Below are 17,910 nucleotides of genomic sequence, written 5' to 3' on the forward strand. Positions count from 1 at the left end.
TCATAATATTACGACTTTATTCTCATAAAACTGGAACTTTTTTCTTGTTAGAATACAAACTTTTTTTTATTTATATTATATATATAAATATTTGGGTATTCTTGTAAAATTACAGCAGCATTTTAAGATTTTTTCTGGATTTTTTCAATTTCTTTTTGTAAATGTTCTTGTCATAATTCTAACTTTATTTACCAAAGTTTGTTTTTCATAATATTACAACTTTGAACGTCTTTCTTGATTTCAACTTTATGCTCCTAAAATGACGTTATTTTTCCTCAAATTGTGATGATGACCTCGTAAAATTCAGACCTTTTCATGATAAATTACAACTTTTCGCTGAATAGTTAGACTTTGTTCTCTCGCTGATTTTTCCGTTTTTGCTTCTGTTTTTTTTTTTTTTAGTTTTCAAACATCTGCTCTACTCAGATGGCCCCCGGGCCACTTTTTGAACACCCCTGGGCTAACCCATGTTAATTAGCCTGTAATAAATATTACAGTAGTTACTTAAAGCCAATGTAAGGTTGGACTAATACTACTATTTCCCTTCATAATAATGGGTTAACCTGCTTTGCCTCATCTTTAACACTGAAGTGCGTAGGCCTATTTATTAGCTCACTCTGCTTCCTAACAAATTTGGTCACCATATTTTGGGCAGGATTTAAGATAGTATTTGTGTACTTTCACCGTAAATTAAAATCAAAGTTAAAACATTTTTGGAACTTAAAAATGTGAAATGGAGCCACCTGGAAGAACGATCCTCGGAGGGCTTGGCAGTGAGGCTGGTTAGCTAGTTTGCTAGCTCCTAGCAGCCTGGAAATAGTGCGAGCCCAAGGTCACGTGCTTGAAACCCAGCAATAAATTGTGTGTATCTAGTTCTCTCTAGGTGTGCATGTTGAGATGTGTGTGTTTCATGTAAATCATAATGTGTAACACACACACACACACACACACACACACACACACACATATATACAGTATATATAACATAATCTCCCCCTCTCCAACTACATTTTCAGATTGCAGACGCCACGTAGAAGGAGCGAAACACAAAAAATTTGAAAGGGCCTTGCCCTTCGTCCCGAAGATCACCCCGCCATTTTCTGCCGATCCGGATCTACGGACTATCCGGGCAGAAACACTGTTCACCAACTTTATAGCAGAGCACAATTTGCCAGTGGCTGTCGCTGACCATGCAGGGCCGTTATTTAAGAAGATGTTTCCAGACAGTCAGATTGCCCAACATTACGGCTGTGCCAGAACTAAAACAACTGCTATACTGAACACGATTTCTTCAAATGACGAGCAGGTCATCACTGACCTAATGTGCTGCTTCCCTTTCAGCATAGCTACTGACGGCAGCGCATCAGACATGGACGGTGTGAAATTGCATCCTTTAGTTGTCCGTGTGTACGAGCCCAGTGTTGGGAAAATAGCAGTAGTGCTGCTGAAAGTTGTTGAGTGTCGGGACTCTACCAGCGAAGGGATATACAATCTCATGGACCAGGAACTAAACAAAAGGAAAATACCGTGGGGTAATTGCGTAAGCTTTGCCGCTGACAATGCCTCTGTCATGCAGGGGGCGAGAAGAGGTGTCGCGGCATTCATAAAATCCCGGAATCCGCACATTTACATAGTTGGTTGTGCGTGCCACCTCATGCATACGGCCGCGGAAAAGTCTTCCTCGAGTTTGAGCATTGACATTGAGGACATGCTGATTGTGATCTACTACTACCTTGACAAGAGTAGCAAGAGGAAAGCGTTGGTGCGCGAGCTTCAAATGCTGTGCGACACTGATGTCAGGAAGATTTTGAAGCTATCCTCCACCAAATGGCTGGCTCTGGGCAAATGTGTCCAACGACTCCTCCAGCAGTGGGAACCGCTGACTCGTTTTTTTGCAGAAGAGGCAGCAGGGAAGGAGGAAGCTAAACCTCCTGCATCGTCGGCTCATCTCTCGCTGAAGAACGCAGCTGCCTGGAAGCCCTCAACTCTCACGTCTACCTCTGGGAAGTCCTCCAAATTCTGTCTCAGAAAGTCCAAGATGGGCCCGAGTTCCACACAGCGACAGGCAGCGCCGGGCGCTTTGCCCAAAGGGGTTGACCACTTTATGTGTCTGCAAAAACAAATGGGCGAGAATCAGAAGGATCTGTCCGAAAAGGCAGAGACCACAGCAGTCAGAAAACCGCAAAGGGTCTATGCGTTCCTGACTGACCCGCAGGCCAAGCTGTATGCTCTCTTCTTGAAAAGAGCTGTGCCGTTATTTGAAACGGCAAATCAGATCCTGCAGAAAGAGGAGCCGTGCGTGCACACATTGCTGCAGACGTTGGAGCTGCAGTTACAAAAATTGTTGCTGGCCTTCTGCAAACCTGAGTGCGTGGTAGAAATGATGGAAGAAGTCAAGGGAGGACACCAACCCACTCTGTACCAATCCAGCGAGCACCAGCTGCCTGATGAGGAGCTGTGTATCGGACATGACACGCAGATATTTATCAAAAGCCAAGGTGAATTACCTCTTGGAGCTTTCTTCAGGGATGTGAGGAAATATTTCACAGTAGCTGTTGATTACTTGCTATCTTCATTCCCCTATGGGGACGAACTGCTGCATCACGCCGCCGTAGCTGACATCAGCAGACGGCAAACGGCCAAATTCTCCTCGCTGACGTACTTTATAGACAGGTTCCCCTGCTTGTTGGGGAATGGCGTCACGGTGGATAAAGTGGACGATGAGTTTCGGCTCTTTCAGTCCACCGCCTTGGATGATGATATTCTTACCAAACGGGTGGATGAGGCTTGGGTAGAAATAGGAGCGATGGAATCGGGAGGGACCAAGCTGTTTTCAAACCTCTCCGCAGTCATGCTCGGTGTGTGTGTGATTTTTCACAGCAATGCGGACTGCGAAAGGATCTTCAGCTTGGTCACTAAAAACAAGACGGCACGTCGTGCTTGCCTGAGTACAGAGGTGCTCAGTTCTCTGGTGACGAGAAAAGTCATGATCGCCTCCAAAGGCAGCGCTTGTTACAAAGAGACTTTCACTGATGCGCTACTTAAAAAAGCCAAATCTGCGACTTACAATAAGTTTAACAAAGCCAATGTTTGAACATTACGTTTGGTCATTTTGAATATTTTTTGGCGTTTGTTCACAGCACACTGACTGAAATGGATAACTCCTGATTTAGGGGTGTAACGGTACTACTTCCTCGCGGTTCAATACACACTTTTTGGTATTAAGGCTAACGGTTTGGTTCATTTTTGGGACTGCTTAGCTCCTGAGTCAACCAACCCCATCGTCCATCTTTGGGACTTGCCCGGTTGATTGCTGGTGTGAATTCCCTAGTTATGTTTATATTTTGTACAGGCACAGCTGGGGACGGACTTCATGTTTTTTTTTTTTGTTGTTGTTGTTTTTTATGCCCGGCACCTTGCAGGGCAGCTAAGGGTCCTTCTTAGGACCAATGGCACATTCTAGCCTAGCCATCCGCGCAGCTGCTGTTGAAATGCATGCATATGTTTACGTCTGTGTTGGTGATAAGAGAGAGACAATACATCAATGTCAAATCAGCACAGCTGGATGAAAATGTGAACTGCGTTTTCATAAACGCTCCATCCTTTCTGACCGGAGCGGCTGTGCGGACAAGGCGCTCCAGCTAATTTGCGTAAGTCACATGCAGTCCTCGCTCTCCGCCACAGTCGTGAAAATATTCGGAAAATGAAATTCTTTATCACATTGTTGCCCTCTCCCCCTGGAGAGTGACCGACAGACATGCGTTTTGACCACTGAACACACCCGGAACACACATACACTCTCCAGGCACGCACCCAGCCCTGAGGTCGGTCTCCAAAGCCCGGTCGGAGGTTCCAGCACACACCAATTTAGATCTTGTCTCGGTTCACAGCCAAGACCAGGGGTCTTGTGTTAAAAAAGGTTGGTGATCACTGGCTTAGCTTTTGTGTTTCATATTTTTCATAGAGCCACTGGTTCCAGAGCCCTTGCTGTGTGTCGGAGTGAGTCCGACTATATCTAGCTAGACCTTCTCCACCTTGCACACCAGCTCTGGCTCTTTCCCCACCAGACAGGTGACATTCCACTTGTCAAGAGATAGCTTCTGCAGCTGAGGACTGAACTGCCAAGGTTCTCACCTTTGGCCGCCACCCAACACGCTCTGCACTCGAACCCTTTGGCCCCTCCCACGAGTAGTGAGCTCATGGGAGGGATAAAGTCAAAATATTGTGAGAAAAAAGTTGTAATCTAACAAGAAAAAGTCAAGAAAATAATGTAATATTACGATGAAAAATAGAATGATTTTAGTACCACAATGTTGAAATGTTAAATGTTAAAATATTAAAACGTTATACTTAAAAAAAAAACCCAACAACAACAAATAAAAACCCTGAAAAATGAGGGTGCATAAAAATATCTTTTGCTACGAGAATAAAGTGAAAATATGGGAATAAAGTTATTAAAAACTGCTGTAATTTTATGAGAATAAAGGCAAATATTAAGAGAAAAAGCACATTCTAACGAGAAAGCCAATTTCAATTTTCGCAAATAAACAGGTAATATTATGGTGAAAAATAGTAATTTTAATAGCATGGAGTTGGAAATATTAAAGCCATATTATGAGAAACAAAATAAATAAAGTTGTCATTTTTGGAAAAGGAGAAAAAATGGGGAAAAAATGGAACAAAGAGCGATGTTCATTCAAATAATTTGCCTTTTTTTAAAAATTAACTCCCAAAGCTGAGATGCAGTTGTTATTGTAGCTTTACAAAATCCCAAAGGGGCCCCTGGATCCTCTCATTTTCCACTATGTGGCCCTCGTTGGAAAAAGTTGGGACTCCCTTGTTCTTGTCATTGAAAGAATCACAGGAGAACACACCCAGGAGAAAAACCTTTTGATTGCTCACTTTGTGGTTAAAAAAAACACTTTTCTTTTAAACCCAGCTTGATGCATACATGCAGACGCGTGCTGGACAAAAACTGTCCAACACGCCAATGGTGCGTCCAAACTTGAACGCACCATTTGAATGCACAACATGCATGAACCCTTTAGCTTACACATGCGAACACGCATGTTCTTGCCTAAACAAGAATAAATGATTTTTTTTCCGAGAGTCAACAAGAATCATCTCAACCTGACTGGAACAAGTGTTTACATTAAGTCAGATGCTGGCATCTCAAACCAGATCAGACTTTTGGCAGCCATTTGAATTTAAAATGACATTTGAACATGTTTTGGATGTTTCTGATGTATGTCTGTCCAATCTGGTCAAGAAAGTCATTTCATGTGCTTATGTAAGTGTTGTTTGTTTTGGGGGTGTTTAAACCAGAAATGTCTTGTTCAGATGTTTTTTAATGAGGCGATTGTCGCTTTATTCTTGATAGATTGCATTCTGTGACAGAACAACAAGGCTGTCTGTAGCTGTGTGGTTTGGGAAGTGATTGTATTTCTGGAACTATGTGTATGATGCACCGTTTATACTTTAAGAACCGCTTGTGATGAGACCAAAGGACGTACAGTATTGCGGTTTAATCCATACATGTTATTCCATGTATTACCTGTCTTTCTTGTAATGCATGACCAAAAATCTTAGTCAAAAATGAGCAAAACCAGGCAACTGCTTTCAGCATCAAGTTGCTGTGTTAGACAGCAACGTGATCATCGTCCATTCTTGATTATGGTTAGGATGATGTCGTCATGACGTCCTCTTAAAGTCCACTCGTCCATTCAGGGGTGTACTGTATCCTGCTACGTTGTCCATATCTATTTTTTAAGTGTTGTGTTTATAGCGCTGCTTCACTGATCTTCTGGTGTTGACAACATCCAGCAATGCCATTAAAATATGAATTAGTATTTTGTGGCAACAATGAAAGAAGTACACTCTTGTTTAATTGTGGCGTCCATTCACAGCCATTACAGTACGTGCAATGCGTATGATGTGCGTTGGAAGGACGGAACTCATTTGGAATAGATGGAAGTCTGTTTCACTGTTTTAATATTGTTTGATAAAGAAATACAAAGACGAGCTGGAGTAGTTGATTTTGTTGAATTTGATATTTAAACCTCCTTTGACATGGTAACTTTTAATGTTTTAACGAATTGTAATAAAATCATTGTTGTGTCTTTGGCAACCACGTTTCTCTGCCGCATTGGTGCAATCAACAAAGTGTGCCCCCTCTTAACAGGTAATTATCACCCGAGGTGGCGTTGTCGGCTATTGTTTAAAATGTAGCCTACCTCCCATCTCCCTCGTGTTGCCACCTATAGCTCTCCAGGCCATGCAGCAGAATGCAATGCCTTGAGCTTGACTCTCCTTTTTACCGCATCCCTAACTTCATCAGGCCCTAACTGGAAGGGAGAAGCAGGGTTGGAGCGTTCTGGGGGAAGATCACTCATGATTTGTTTTCACGGTCTTGCTTTGTTTTTCCTGCAAATATTGCAGTTGTCTAGTACCCGTACCTTCTTTGCAAGCCTATGGGCTCTTAGGATCCATGCCCTTTTCCTCATCCTGGGGAGAGTTCCCAACCCCTCCATGGCTTGAATTGTGGGCTTCGCGACAGATCCAATTTTCATATGGCAGGATTGAGACTGCTGACTATATCTGGCGGGTTCTCCGTCAATAAAAAACAACGAAGAAGGACAAAAGGCGGAAGTTAACGCAGCTGACGCGAGACACGACATGACGCAAATGGCGAAGGCGACCAACTACTTTCATGAAAAAACATCCAAACCCGTGAACTAGTTGATAAATAACAGATACGTTACGACAATATTTCTGGGCTGTTTGAAAGAAGGATGGACGAGGAGGAAGTTTCTCGAACAAGAGAGAAGAACGAGCGACTGCAAAAACCGGAGCTTTGCACGACTTGCATTGTGCTACGGACTCAAGGTATGTTTACATGTGTATTCGGTCCTTTAAACACACTTTCTATGTTTCATATAAAGAGTGGGTTTTGACAGTAATACTGTTGCTTCGTTTCAACTGGCCACGGAGTCCGGCTGTGTCAGCTAGGTCAACTCATTTTGTTGTTCACGTCCGCAGATTCGTCATTCGGTCGTACCGCTTCATCTAAATACGCCAACTGTGGAAGTCGCCAACATTACAAAAGCCTGTCTGTGGCAGAAGAATAAAATGGGAAAGCCACGTGACTCAGAGTGCACGACGTGTTGGTTGAAGACATGAAATAGTGGAAAACAAGACGATCGAACAGCCTTGACATAATTAATGCAGCAGATGGAAACTATGCGTCTAACAGAAGAATTGCAGAACACTCCCTTGGAGGCAGACGAGTTATCTGCCCGCAAGGGAGTGTTCTGCGAAGCGAGTTTAGTGTGGTAGTGTGCTGACTTGCATGCTCGGCGAAAGTAGCTCTCTTTTAAAGCAGCTGTATCACCATGGTAAATTCAGCTAAACTGGTCGGGACCAGGTTATGTCCAGGCTTTCATCTTAAAATCGGCTGTGAAAATGCCACTGTTTCACTAATTCGGAAACGGTGTCACCGTGTATCGAGAACCTACGAAGCCCCTGAGGGGACGTGGAGAAAAACATAAAAAAGAGTATTCCCTGGTGATATGATACATCTATAAGCGAGATAAATTTTCAGCCGAGGGAATATGCTGGACATGCAGGAATAAAATGCAACATGAAACGTTAATAATTAGGCCAGTTTTGGCAGATGCAAATGTCAGGCAGTCCTTAGTCGTAGTCATCTCATATTACAATATTTGCTGGGGGAATAACCACCGAGGCATCAATCAACTGGAAGAAAACACTTGTTCATTGTAAAAGGACAAAATGGTCAAAAATTAAAAGGTCGTCACAGCACGTCAACACTACCGTCTAATGGCCACAACGGGATACAGCATCTGAAAACAATATGAACTGGAAAGACAGTTGGTTGCTACTTATTTTTTCAATGAGTAAGTGTTAATATGTCAGTTGTGCAATGTTGAGCGTTGATAAATGAAAAGACTAATAGGGCATAGTTCAGGGGTGTCCAAACTTTTTCCAGCAAGGGCCACATTCTGAAAAATGAAAGGATGCAAATTTCCACGATAAAAATACTGTATTGCTTAATAATACAAGTCACCTTATCTTTGAATACATGGTGAACGACACGCCTGACCCACATTACTTGCTTGTAACTTTGAGTTAGTGACTAATTTCCACTGGCGATCGGTGGTAGACCGCTGCTAGCAAAGTTGGTGCTCAGCCAAATGTAACGAGTGTGTATAGAGCGGGGTTTAAGGGATTAAATTATGATTCATCGCACGATAAAAAAAAAAGTTTAATTATGCCGGCCTCGATAAATTGACATGTGCATGCATGCGTGTTTCATTTCCTCATCTCTTGTAACCACACAGGTTGGATGACAAAAGGGTCACCCTGCATCTGTATGTGTGCATTGGTTCTATCGTGGAACGTACGGAGGGAGTGAACCCTCCTCTCATTCAGCCTCTTTGTGGAGGCGGGGCTACTAGCGAGTGGACACAGAGTGCTAGCAGCAAGTTAGCCTCGTGAGCCAGCATACGCTAACATGAATGAAGGCACAGGAGCGATGGTTTCTAAGGCGAATGCCATAGCCCCAGCGTGGGAATATTTTGACTTTAAACAGAATGAACAAGGTGAGCGCATCGACAAACCGATATGTCGCATATAGGCCTGACTACAACATCACCTGGATAAACTCACAATCAATATATATCAATGATAACATGACAAAAATCTAAAACCTTTGAAATGAAATACATCTACTCACCAGAGATGTCGGTTTCTCCTCTATAGGCAGCCATTGACCGGTAGAACAGTTTTGCTCTGATCAACCAATCAGAGGATGGAAAAGTGCTGACGTCATCGTGGGCCGGCTTGCTGGCCCTGAGAGGCGAATCTGAAGTCTCATTGGCTATAAACCAGCCCATTGCCGAGTGTATATGACATGGGCCAGCAGCATTTCTGATTCTGAAGGCCCTGCTCAGATGACATTGATATGGCAACACATAGAATCTGAAATCTGAATCTGAAAAATCTAACTTAGAGTATACATACGCTACTGGAAACTGCAGCTAAGAAACATGCTACAAAATAAAAATCATTGACTGTTGGAATAAATTAATGAATGTGCTTCTGGAAGTGCTTAGGCCAGCAGAGAAGGCCTTGCTGGCCCTGACTGTACACCACTGTGGAAAACAATGGTCAGTAACACCCTGAAGTGGACATTGCTATATTTTGTGATACAATAAACAACACCACCCATCCATCCATTTTCTTTCACTCATCCGGGTCGGGTCTGGGTCGTGAGAGCAGCAGACTCGGTAGGGAATCCCAGACTTCCCAGTCTCCGGCCACCTCTTCTAGCAAACTTTAACACAAACTTGTTAAAGCATTGATTATATTCCACAATCATTCCTGCTTGTCCTGCAGGCGTCCAACAGCTGATTGACATTAAAGAAGAACATCTCCATCAGCCGCAGGGTGGGATCTCCACGTTGAAGCAGGAGGATCCACAGCCCCCCAATGTGAAAGAGGAAAAGGAGGAACTCAGGATCACTCAGGAGGCAGATCATCTTCAAGGGCCGGAGGAGGCTGATCTCCCCAAGTTTCCACTGACTGGTGTCTCTGGGAAGACCGAACAGCATGAAGACAAACCACCCGAGTCCTCACAGCTTCATCACAGTCCATGTGAGGAGAACAGAAGGGCGGAGCCTCCAAGCAGAAGCTCACAACAACACATGACAGAAGCCGATGGAGACCACCGTGGAGGATCACAAGCAGACGAGCTCTTAGCGCCATTATCAGGTAGTGACGACACAACGCCACGCTCTCCTGAGGATGAAGACAGGGACGACACCAGAGAAGCTTTGAGCAGTGATACAGACCGGGAAGGTGATATGAGGACTCACGCTGACAACAAACACGCTGAATGCTCTGAAAAGAAGAGTAAAAGGCGTTTCACCTGCTTAGTTTGTGCTAAAATCTTTATTTATAAATGTTATTTGACGCAACACATGAGAACACACACAGGAGAAAAACCTTTTAGTTGCTCAATATGTGGGAAATTATTCTCTGACAAGCAAAGTTTGGTGAAACACATGAGAACGCCCACTTTTAAGAAACATTTTAGTTGTTCATACTGCGGTAAAAGTATCGCTAGAAAATCAGCTATGGTAGTTCATATGAGAAAACACACAGCGGAAACACCTTTCAGTTGCGCACTTGGTGGCGATGCGTTTTCTTTTGCATCGTCTTTCAATAGACACATGAGAACGCACACTGGAGAAAAACCTTTTAGTTGCCCAGACTGTCACAAAAGCTTCACTCGAAAGGCGCACATGCTGACACACATGAGAACACACTCAGGAAAAAACAGTTACCGTTGTTCAGACTGTGGTGAAATCTTCGCCAAAAAAGTGAATCTGGTATCCCATATGAGGACACACGCAGAAGACAAACCTATTAGCTGCTCAGTGTGTGGCCATACTTTTTGCTCTGTGTTCCTCTTTGTGTCGACACATGAGGACACACAGGACGTGTTCTGTGAATCGTGGTGAGCAGTCCAGGGTGTAGTCTTCTATGGAGTGATGTGCACCATTTCGGGATACTTTTGTGACGGAAGAGAATTTCCAACAATTTGAATGGCAAGGGATAGGCTGTATTGTCATTGCACAGTTTGACTCAACAAAACTGCCCAACTTCGGTGGCTCAAACCACCAAAGTTGGGCAGTTAAAGATATTTTAGGGAATAAAAGCACTCATACAAGGGGAAAACATATGCATATTTTCATAGACGTACAAAAATAGTGCAAATATGTGTATGAAGCTAGTGTTGCTGTATCTGTTTAAATAAAGGGTGTCTCAAAAAGCGTTTTGACACTTTAAGTAATTGTAAACTAGGTGTTTATTATATGGAATGGAATTTACAAACATCATTTTATTGTTTTGTCACCGCCGGTTCTCAAACTGACATCCTTTCCGGTCCGGACTCTGCTGACAACACGAAGCAATGGAATCTCACACATCATGAAACAATTCCCTTGGCATTTGCATGTGGTTGTGCTTTTTTTTTTAGAATGAATTTCCCTTTCTTCAGAGGTTAGTCCGGCTGCCATCATTCATTTCAATGCATGAGGTAGAAAGCGTAATAGAAAAAATGCAGTGGCTATTTATGTGGGGGTGTTTGGTTGTGAGCATTGTCATACTGAAACTGAAAGTCTGCTTGTGCGGCACCTGAAGCGCCTTTCAGAGGGCAGCAGGTCGAACAAGTGGTGAGCGGGGTGGGAGGGGCCCATTGTGATTTGTGGTGTCTGTTTTCCTCCTGCAGAAGGATCTGGACATGTCGTCCAGGGAGGGCAGAGAGCAGCAAGTGATTTTCTGAGCGATGTTGATAACTCTGCATCTCCTTCCTGCCCCGAGCAGTTCAGTTTTGAGGTATTTTACAAAAAATGCACTGTTGTTGAATTTTTGGAACGTCTGTAAAATGTATATCTGAAATGCCGTCATTGAAGCTGTGCTCTGTTCAACATTTATTTTTTAAATAATTGTTGACATATTTACGTTGTTAGTTCCTCTTCCTTTCTGGATAACATTCCGGGTGCCGGTGTTACCTGTTGTGCCGAGTTTGGCATCCATGCCGAGATCTGCATGCAGGTCGCGGGAGCGCGCACGCTCAGCTGAAAACTCAACCGTGTGACGCCGTGTTAGTCTTAAGGCACAGTACTTCATGATAATGAAGCGATGGTACGTTTTGTCAGCTTTATGGGTAACTATACAGCACCCAAAGCACGAATTTCTTGACTTTATATTTGTTAGATATGTGGAAGCATTTGATTCAAGCATATCTAGAAACGCGGTGGGAGGAGCAGGTTAGACATTCACAATGTAACTGTGGCACTTTGTTACACAGTTGTCCCTCGATTTATTTGTTTCTGTATAACAAATGACAAATTACCAAGCTCATTCATTTATAGAAAAGAGGGGCATGCATGCAGTATTCGGTAGGGAGGATTTTGGAGCTGCCGAAAATTGCATGCACCCCTGGTTGGTCAAATACGACTCCTAAATGTGCGTAATTCACACGATGTGCTTCAAAGACACCCATCTCTCACATGGACTGCATCATTTCATCTAAAAATGTCCCAAACAAGAAGTAGAGGGTGCATGCAATTCTCGGCAGGACGGATTTTGGAGCTGCCGAAAATTGCATGCACCCCTGGTTGGTCAAATACGACTCCTAAATGTGTGTAATTCACACAATGTGCTTCAAAGACACCCACCTCTCACGTAGTTGGCGTCATTTCTTCTAAAAATGTCCCAAACAAGAAATAGGGGGTGCATGCAATTCTCGGCAGAACGGATTTTGGAGCTGCCGAAAATTGCATGCACCCCTCGTTGGTCAAATACGACTCCTAAATGTGTGTAATTCACACAATGTGCTTCAAAGACACACATCTCTCACGTAGTTGGCGTCATTTCATCTAAAAATGTCCCAAACAAGAAATAGGGGGTGCATGCAATTCTCGGCAGGACGGATTTTGGAGCTGCCGAAAATTGCATCCACCCCTCGTTGGTCAAATACGACTCCTAAATGTGTGTAATTCACACAATGTGCTTCAAAGACACCCACCTCTCACGTAGTTTGCGTCATTTCTTCTAAAAATGTCCCAAACAAGAAATAGGGGGTGCATGCAATTCTCGGCAGGACGGATTTTGGAGCTGCCGAAAATTGCATCCACCCCTCGTTGGTCAAATACGACTCCTAAATGTGTGTAATTCACACAATGTGCTTCAAAGACACCCACCTCTCACGTAGTTGGCGTCATTTCTTCTAAAAATGTCCCAAACAAGAAGTAGGGGGTGCATGCAATTCTCGGCAGAACGGATTTTGGAGCTGCCGAAAATTGCATCCACCCCTGGTTGGTCAAATACGACTCCTAAATGTGTGTAATTCACACAATGTGCTTCAAAGACACCCACCTCTCACGTAGTTGGCGTCATTTCTTCTAAAAATGTCCCAAACAAGAAGTAGGGGGTGCATGCAATTCTCGGCAGGACGGATTTTGGAGCTGCCGAAAATTGCATCCACCCCTGGTTGGTCAAATACGACTCCTAAATGTGTGTAATTCACACAATGTGCTTCAAAGACACACATCTCTCACGTAGTTGGCGTCATTTCATCTAAAAATGTCCCAAACAAGAAATAGGGGGTGCATGCAATTCTCGGCAGGACGGATTTTGGAGCTGCCGAAAATTGCATGCACCCCTCGTTGGTCAAATACGACTCCTAAATGTGTGTAATTCACACAATGTGCTTCAAAGACACACATCTCTCACGTAGTTGGCGTCATTTCATCTAAAAATGTCCCAAACAAGAAATAGGGGGTGCATGCAATTCTCGGCAGGACGGATTTTGGAGCTGCCGAAAATTGCATCCACCCCTCGTTGGTCAAATACGACTCCTAAATGTGTGTAATTCACACAATGTGCTTCAAAGACACCCACCTCTCACGTAGTTTGCGTCATTTCTTCTAAAAATGTCCCAAACAAGAAATAGGGGGTGCATGCAATTCTCGGCAGGACGGATTTTGGAGCTGCCGAAAATTGCATCCACCCCTCGTTGGTCAAATACGACTCCTAAATGTGTGTAATTCACACAATGTGCTTCAAAGACATCCATCTCTCACGTAGTTGGCGTCATTTCATCTAAAAATGTCCCAAACAGCAAAAAGGAAGGCGGATGCAATATTTGGCAGGACCAAAATCCACTCTGTTTGGTTTAAGATCATATATTTTCAAAATGTCCCAAACAGTAAATAGGAGGGGGAAAATGTTTTATATGAAAACTTTATTACAAAATATATAAATAGTATTTTAACAGAAATGTGCTTATTAGTGGTGATTTTTTCAAACTATATACAATAAATAAATATATATGAATAATAAAAATGTAACTCGGATGGAACAAAAGTAAAACACAGTGAAAAGTAAACACAGGCAAAGTTAGAACAATCAGAACGCCATCCATCATTTTCCACACAGATTCAAATTCAAATCTCCTGACTTTGTGGCCAACATGCTAACCTCTAGGCCACCATGCGGTAAGTCCCAACTGTAGCAAACACTTGCTCTTCTCTCCCCCTTATCCTACACGCAGAGAGGGCAGAGATACTCGTCATCCAGCGAAGGATTATTTAAGCACGTGTGGTGGAACCACCTGCTGCAGTTGTCACAGCAAATCTGAAAATGAAAAACATTGGAGGTGTTATTCAAATCCTTTCTATACGTTATCTTTTACTGTAGGCATTACTACCACTACAATAGAAAACTACTTTAAAATGTATTCATTACTTTCATGTATAAAAAGAATGTGACATCTATAGTAGTTACTAACTTGGCTTGCTAAGTATGTGTCCTGATATGTTCAATGTAATGTCATTACCCATAGCATGGCATCCATTCCCTCAGACCCACAATGATGGCAGATATTCTTGAGGGACTCTTAAAAAAACACACACACAAAACAACCTTCAGTTATTTGACAAAATGGTGACCAAAAACATCTCCAAACAATCCTGCTGATACTGAACATTAACACAAACAAAAGAAGGCAAAAAGGAAACACACCAGATTCACGGAGAAGAGTTCTGGCAATTTCTTCTCTCATGTTGTTGACGCAACCTTTGCTCATGTCTAAGGTCAAGGGCTGGTCTTCTAGTATACACTGAGCAAACTGAAAACAGGTTTTTAGGTATGGACCCAATGAATAGTGATACTTCATACTTTCCTAAAAAAAAAGGGGCGGGAGGAGTGGGGGGGGCAAGTTACGGTAAATGAAGAAGTGCAGGACTAACACCATCTTGAAATCGGTTCTAAATATTGTATCCAATATACTGTGTGATGTGTGCATAAGCTGGATTGATTCCGTCAACATTGAAGGTCTAGCTGGAAGAAACCACTACAGTACTCACTTTCAAAGCAAAGACACCGCATGATGTGCCATCGCTCTGAAGTCCATGGGGAAGGGTGCTACATGCCCACCTTGACACCTTGCAATCCCTCTTCCGCATGAATGCCCTTGAAGAAATGATAAATCTTTGTCTATACCAGTTTTAGGTTTGTAACTGCTTTTTAACTTCTTGTTACCTTGTTGTTTCCAGGCATCTTTTTATTTTCATCTGGGATTCTCCCAATGGATCCACAAACACGGCCCGCTTTTCATGAGGATAAATAACCTTTGCATTTTGGAAGGTAACATTCATTTTACAACTTCTCCACTACTACAACTGAGTGAGACAATGAAAACAGATTAATTTTTTTTTTTATGTTTCCTAAACTGTAATCATAAACTTCATATCATCACCAATTAAGGACTGTTTTACAGCTTTTCAAAGTGACAGTCAAAGGTTTACCGTTAACATCCAATGATGATGTTCATTGAAAATCCCCACAATTATCTTGTATTGCATTGGATCCATCTGAAAATCAATCAAAACAAACAACTTGAAGGATAATAAAGTACAATTTTCACAATGCAAAGCAATGATGTAATCATTACTGAATTAGAAAAAAATGTTCTCTACGAACTTTGAGCTTGGAGGTATTTTTAGTCCAGATGCGTGTCATTTCGTAGCTGTCAATGACAGCAGCTTGATCCACATTGTTTTTGTTGTACTGTTGTACAAGCAATGTCAGGTATGCATTGATCACCTTAAAGAAAAATGAAAGAGCACATGGTGTTCCCACACAACACATAAACACAAATTTATATCCTCAACAATTAAAATATTGCCCAGTAGTGCCTAGTGGGACCAACTAATGAAATACCAACCAACCAAATATATGCACATGCACACATTCTTCCATCAGTACTTTCAATACAATAAATAATGCATCTAAAGTCAGTCATTCAAAAGTAAAACATTTTACCTCACTCTCGAGCTCTTGGTCAGGAGCAATTCTTGCAATGTCCCAGCAATACAACCTGTAATTTCCTATTTTAGACAAAATTACGTGGTCACTGGAGTGGCTCCCTGTCCACACCGCTTCGAGATCTACAAAAGTGAGAAGTACTAGTTAATCACTGTTACAAGACCCAACATTGATTGAAAAACATTTTAACATCCATGCATACCCAACACACAACACTACATGTATTCATTTTGTTTGTAAAGGCAAAACGTGAAATAAACATACATTTTTTTATTTCTGTGTCTGTATATGGGTCACTTTCTCCTGAGGCGATATTTCCTGCAGTTGGAGAGGCATTACGTGCAGGTCCTATTGCATCTGGGACAGTGACTGCGGGGACAGAGGCAGCAGGGACAGAGGCAGCGAGGACAGTTGGGCCAGGGACAGAAGCAGCTGGCCCTGTGGCAGTGAGGACAGAGGCAGCAAGGACAGTGACTGCAGGTGTGGCAGCGAGGACAGTGGCAGTGGGGTCAGAGGCAGATGGGGCAGTGGCAGCGGGGACAGAGGCAGATGGGGCAGTGGCAGCGGGGACAGAGGCAGCAGGGGCAGTGGCTGGAGGTGTGGCAGTGAGGACAGTGGCAGCGGGGACAGAGGCAGCAAGGACAGTGGCAGCGGGGACAGAGGCAGCAGGGACAGTGGCTGCAGGTGTGGCAGCAAGGACAGTGGCAGCGGGGACAGTGGCTGGAGGTGTGGCAGCGGGGACAGAGGCAGCAAGGACAGTGGCAGCGGGGACAGAGGCAGCAAGGACAGTGGCAGCGGGGACAGAGGCAGCAGGGACAGTGGCTGCAGGTGTGGCAGCCAAGACAGTGGCAGCGGGGACGATCACTGACGGTCTTGTGCAGGCGAGGACAGAGGCGGCCGAGACAATCACCGTAGGTCTTGTGGCAGCAGGGACAGAGGCACCTGGGACAGTGCCTCCAAGTCCTGTGGCAGTGGAGACAGATACTAAAATTTTGTGGGGAATCCGGGGATTCTGCTGCCGGAAATGTTTCAGGTGGTCAATACTTATTTTTTTACTAACCACTCCATTGTCCCCAAGGAGATCAGCACTTTTGCCATCAATGGAAACGATGGTGAAGGGGCCAAGAAAATTGGACTCCAGCTTCCCACCCTTACGCTGCTGGTTCCTGACATTTTGTCGCCACACTCTGTCACCAGCTGCAAAGCTGACTTTGCTACCTTTCAAGTTTATTTTTTGCATTGTTCTCTGCTGTGATCTCGAGACGTTCTCCTTGACAATGGCCTTGAGCTCATCAAGCCGCCTAACGTCATCACAAATCGCCTCCTCTCCTATTGTTTCCTCCACACTGCTGTCCATCTGTAAAATAGACAATTAGTCAAGATACACTTTCATGATACAGATATACAGTAATCCCTCGCCACTTCACGCTTCATGTTTTGCGGCTTCAGTGCTTCGCGGGTTTTTTCAAAATATATAAAAAAAACAAAAATCATCAAAAACAAAATACAGCCATATCGGCAGCCATATTGCGGGAAAAGGCGTTGTTTTATGTTGCTGCGTGAGAGAGAAGGTTTATCTGCATGCCAAAGAGATGAGTTGACTCAGGGGCTTTGTAAATGCTTGTACTGTACTGTACTGTACATGCCATGGGCATTCAGACAAGGCGTGTGGTTGGTTTTCGGCGTGACATCCACCAATGAGAGCACGAGTAGATTTATCCTGTGAGCTGAATGGCTGCGTGTCATCACAGCATCACCTAGCATCTTCCCTTGTTGTGTCCCACCAGTTTCATCCACGCTGTTGACTGTCTAGCATACTGTATCTTGGTGTTGTGTTCGCGATAACTTTTTTTCATTAGTTAAGCCCTTCCGATGCTGCCTAAGCCCTGTGCCGCTACGAAAACATCCTCCGGGGATGATGACCATCAGGAAAAAAGTGAAACTTTTAGATATGACCAAAGAGGGCAGAACTTATGCATCTGTGGCTCGCCA

General features: G+C 43.5%; 1 protein-coding gene across 2 annotated transcripts in view; it reads left to right on the plus strand.

The window, feature by feature from the left end:
* LOC129179195 (uncharacterized) overlaps positions 1-6,121 on the plus strand; it is a 52,826-nt gene extending 46,705 nt beyond the window's left edge. For both annotated transcript variants that reach the window (XM_054772101.1, XM_054772102.1), the window contains exon 5: positions 1,017-6,121. In XM_054772101.1, the coding sequence (XP_054628076.1) occupies positions 1,017-3,094 (2,078 nt within the window). In that variant the 3' untranslated portion in view covers positions 3,095-6,121. The remainder of the gene's footprint in view (positions 1-1,016) is intronic.
* Positions 6,122-17,910: the final 11,789 nt, after the last annotated feature.

This window comes from Dunckerocampus dactyliophorus, chromosome 4 (assembly GCF_027744805.1).
Source record: "Dunckerocampus dactyliophorus isolate RoL2022-P2 chromosome 4, RoL_Ddac_1.1, whole genome shotgun sequence".
Lineage (NCBI taxonomy): Eukaryota > Metazoa > Chordata > Actinopteri > Syngnathiformes > Syngnathidae > Dunckerocampus > Dunckerocampus dactyliophorus.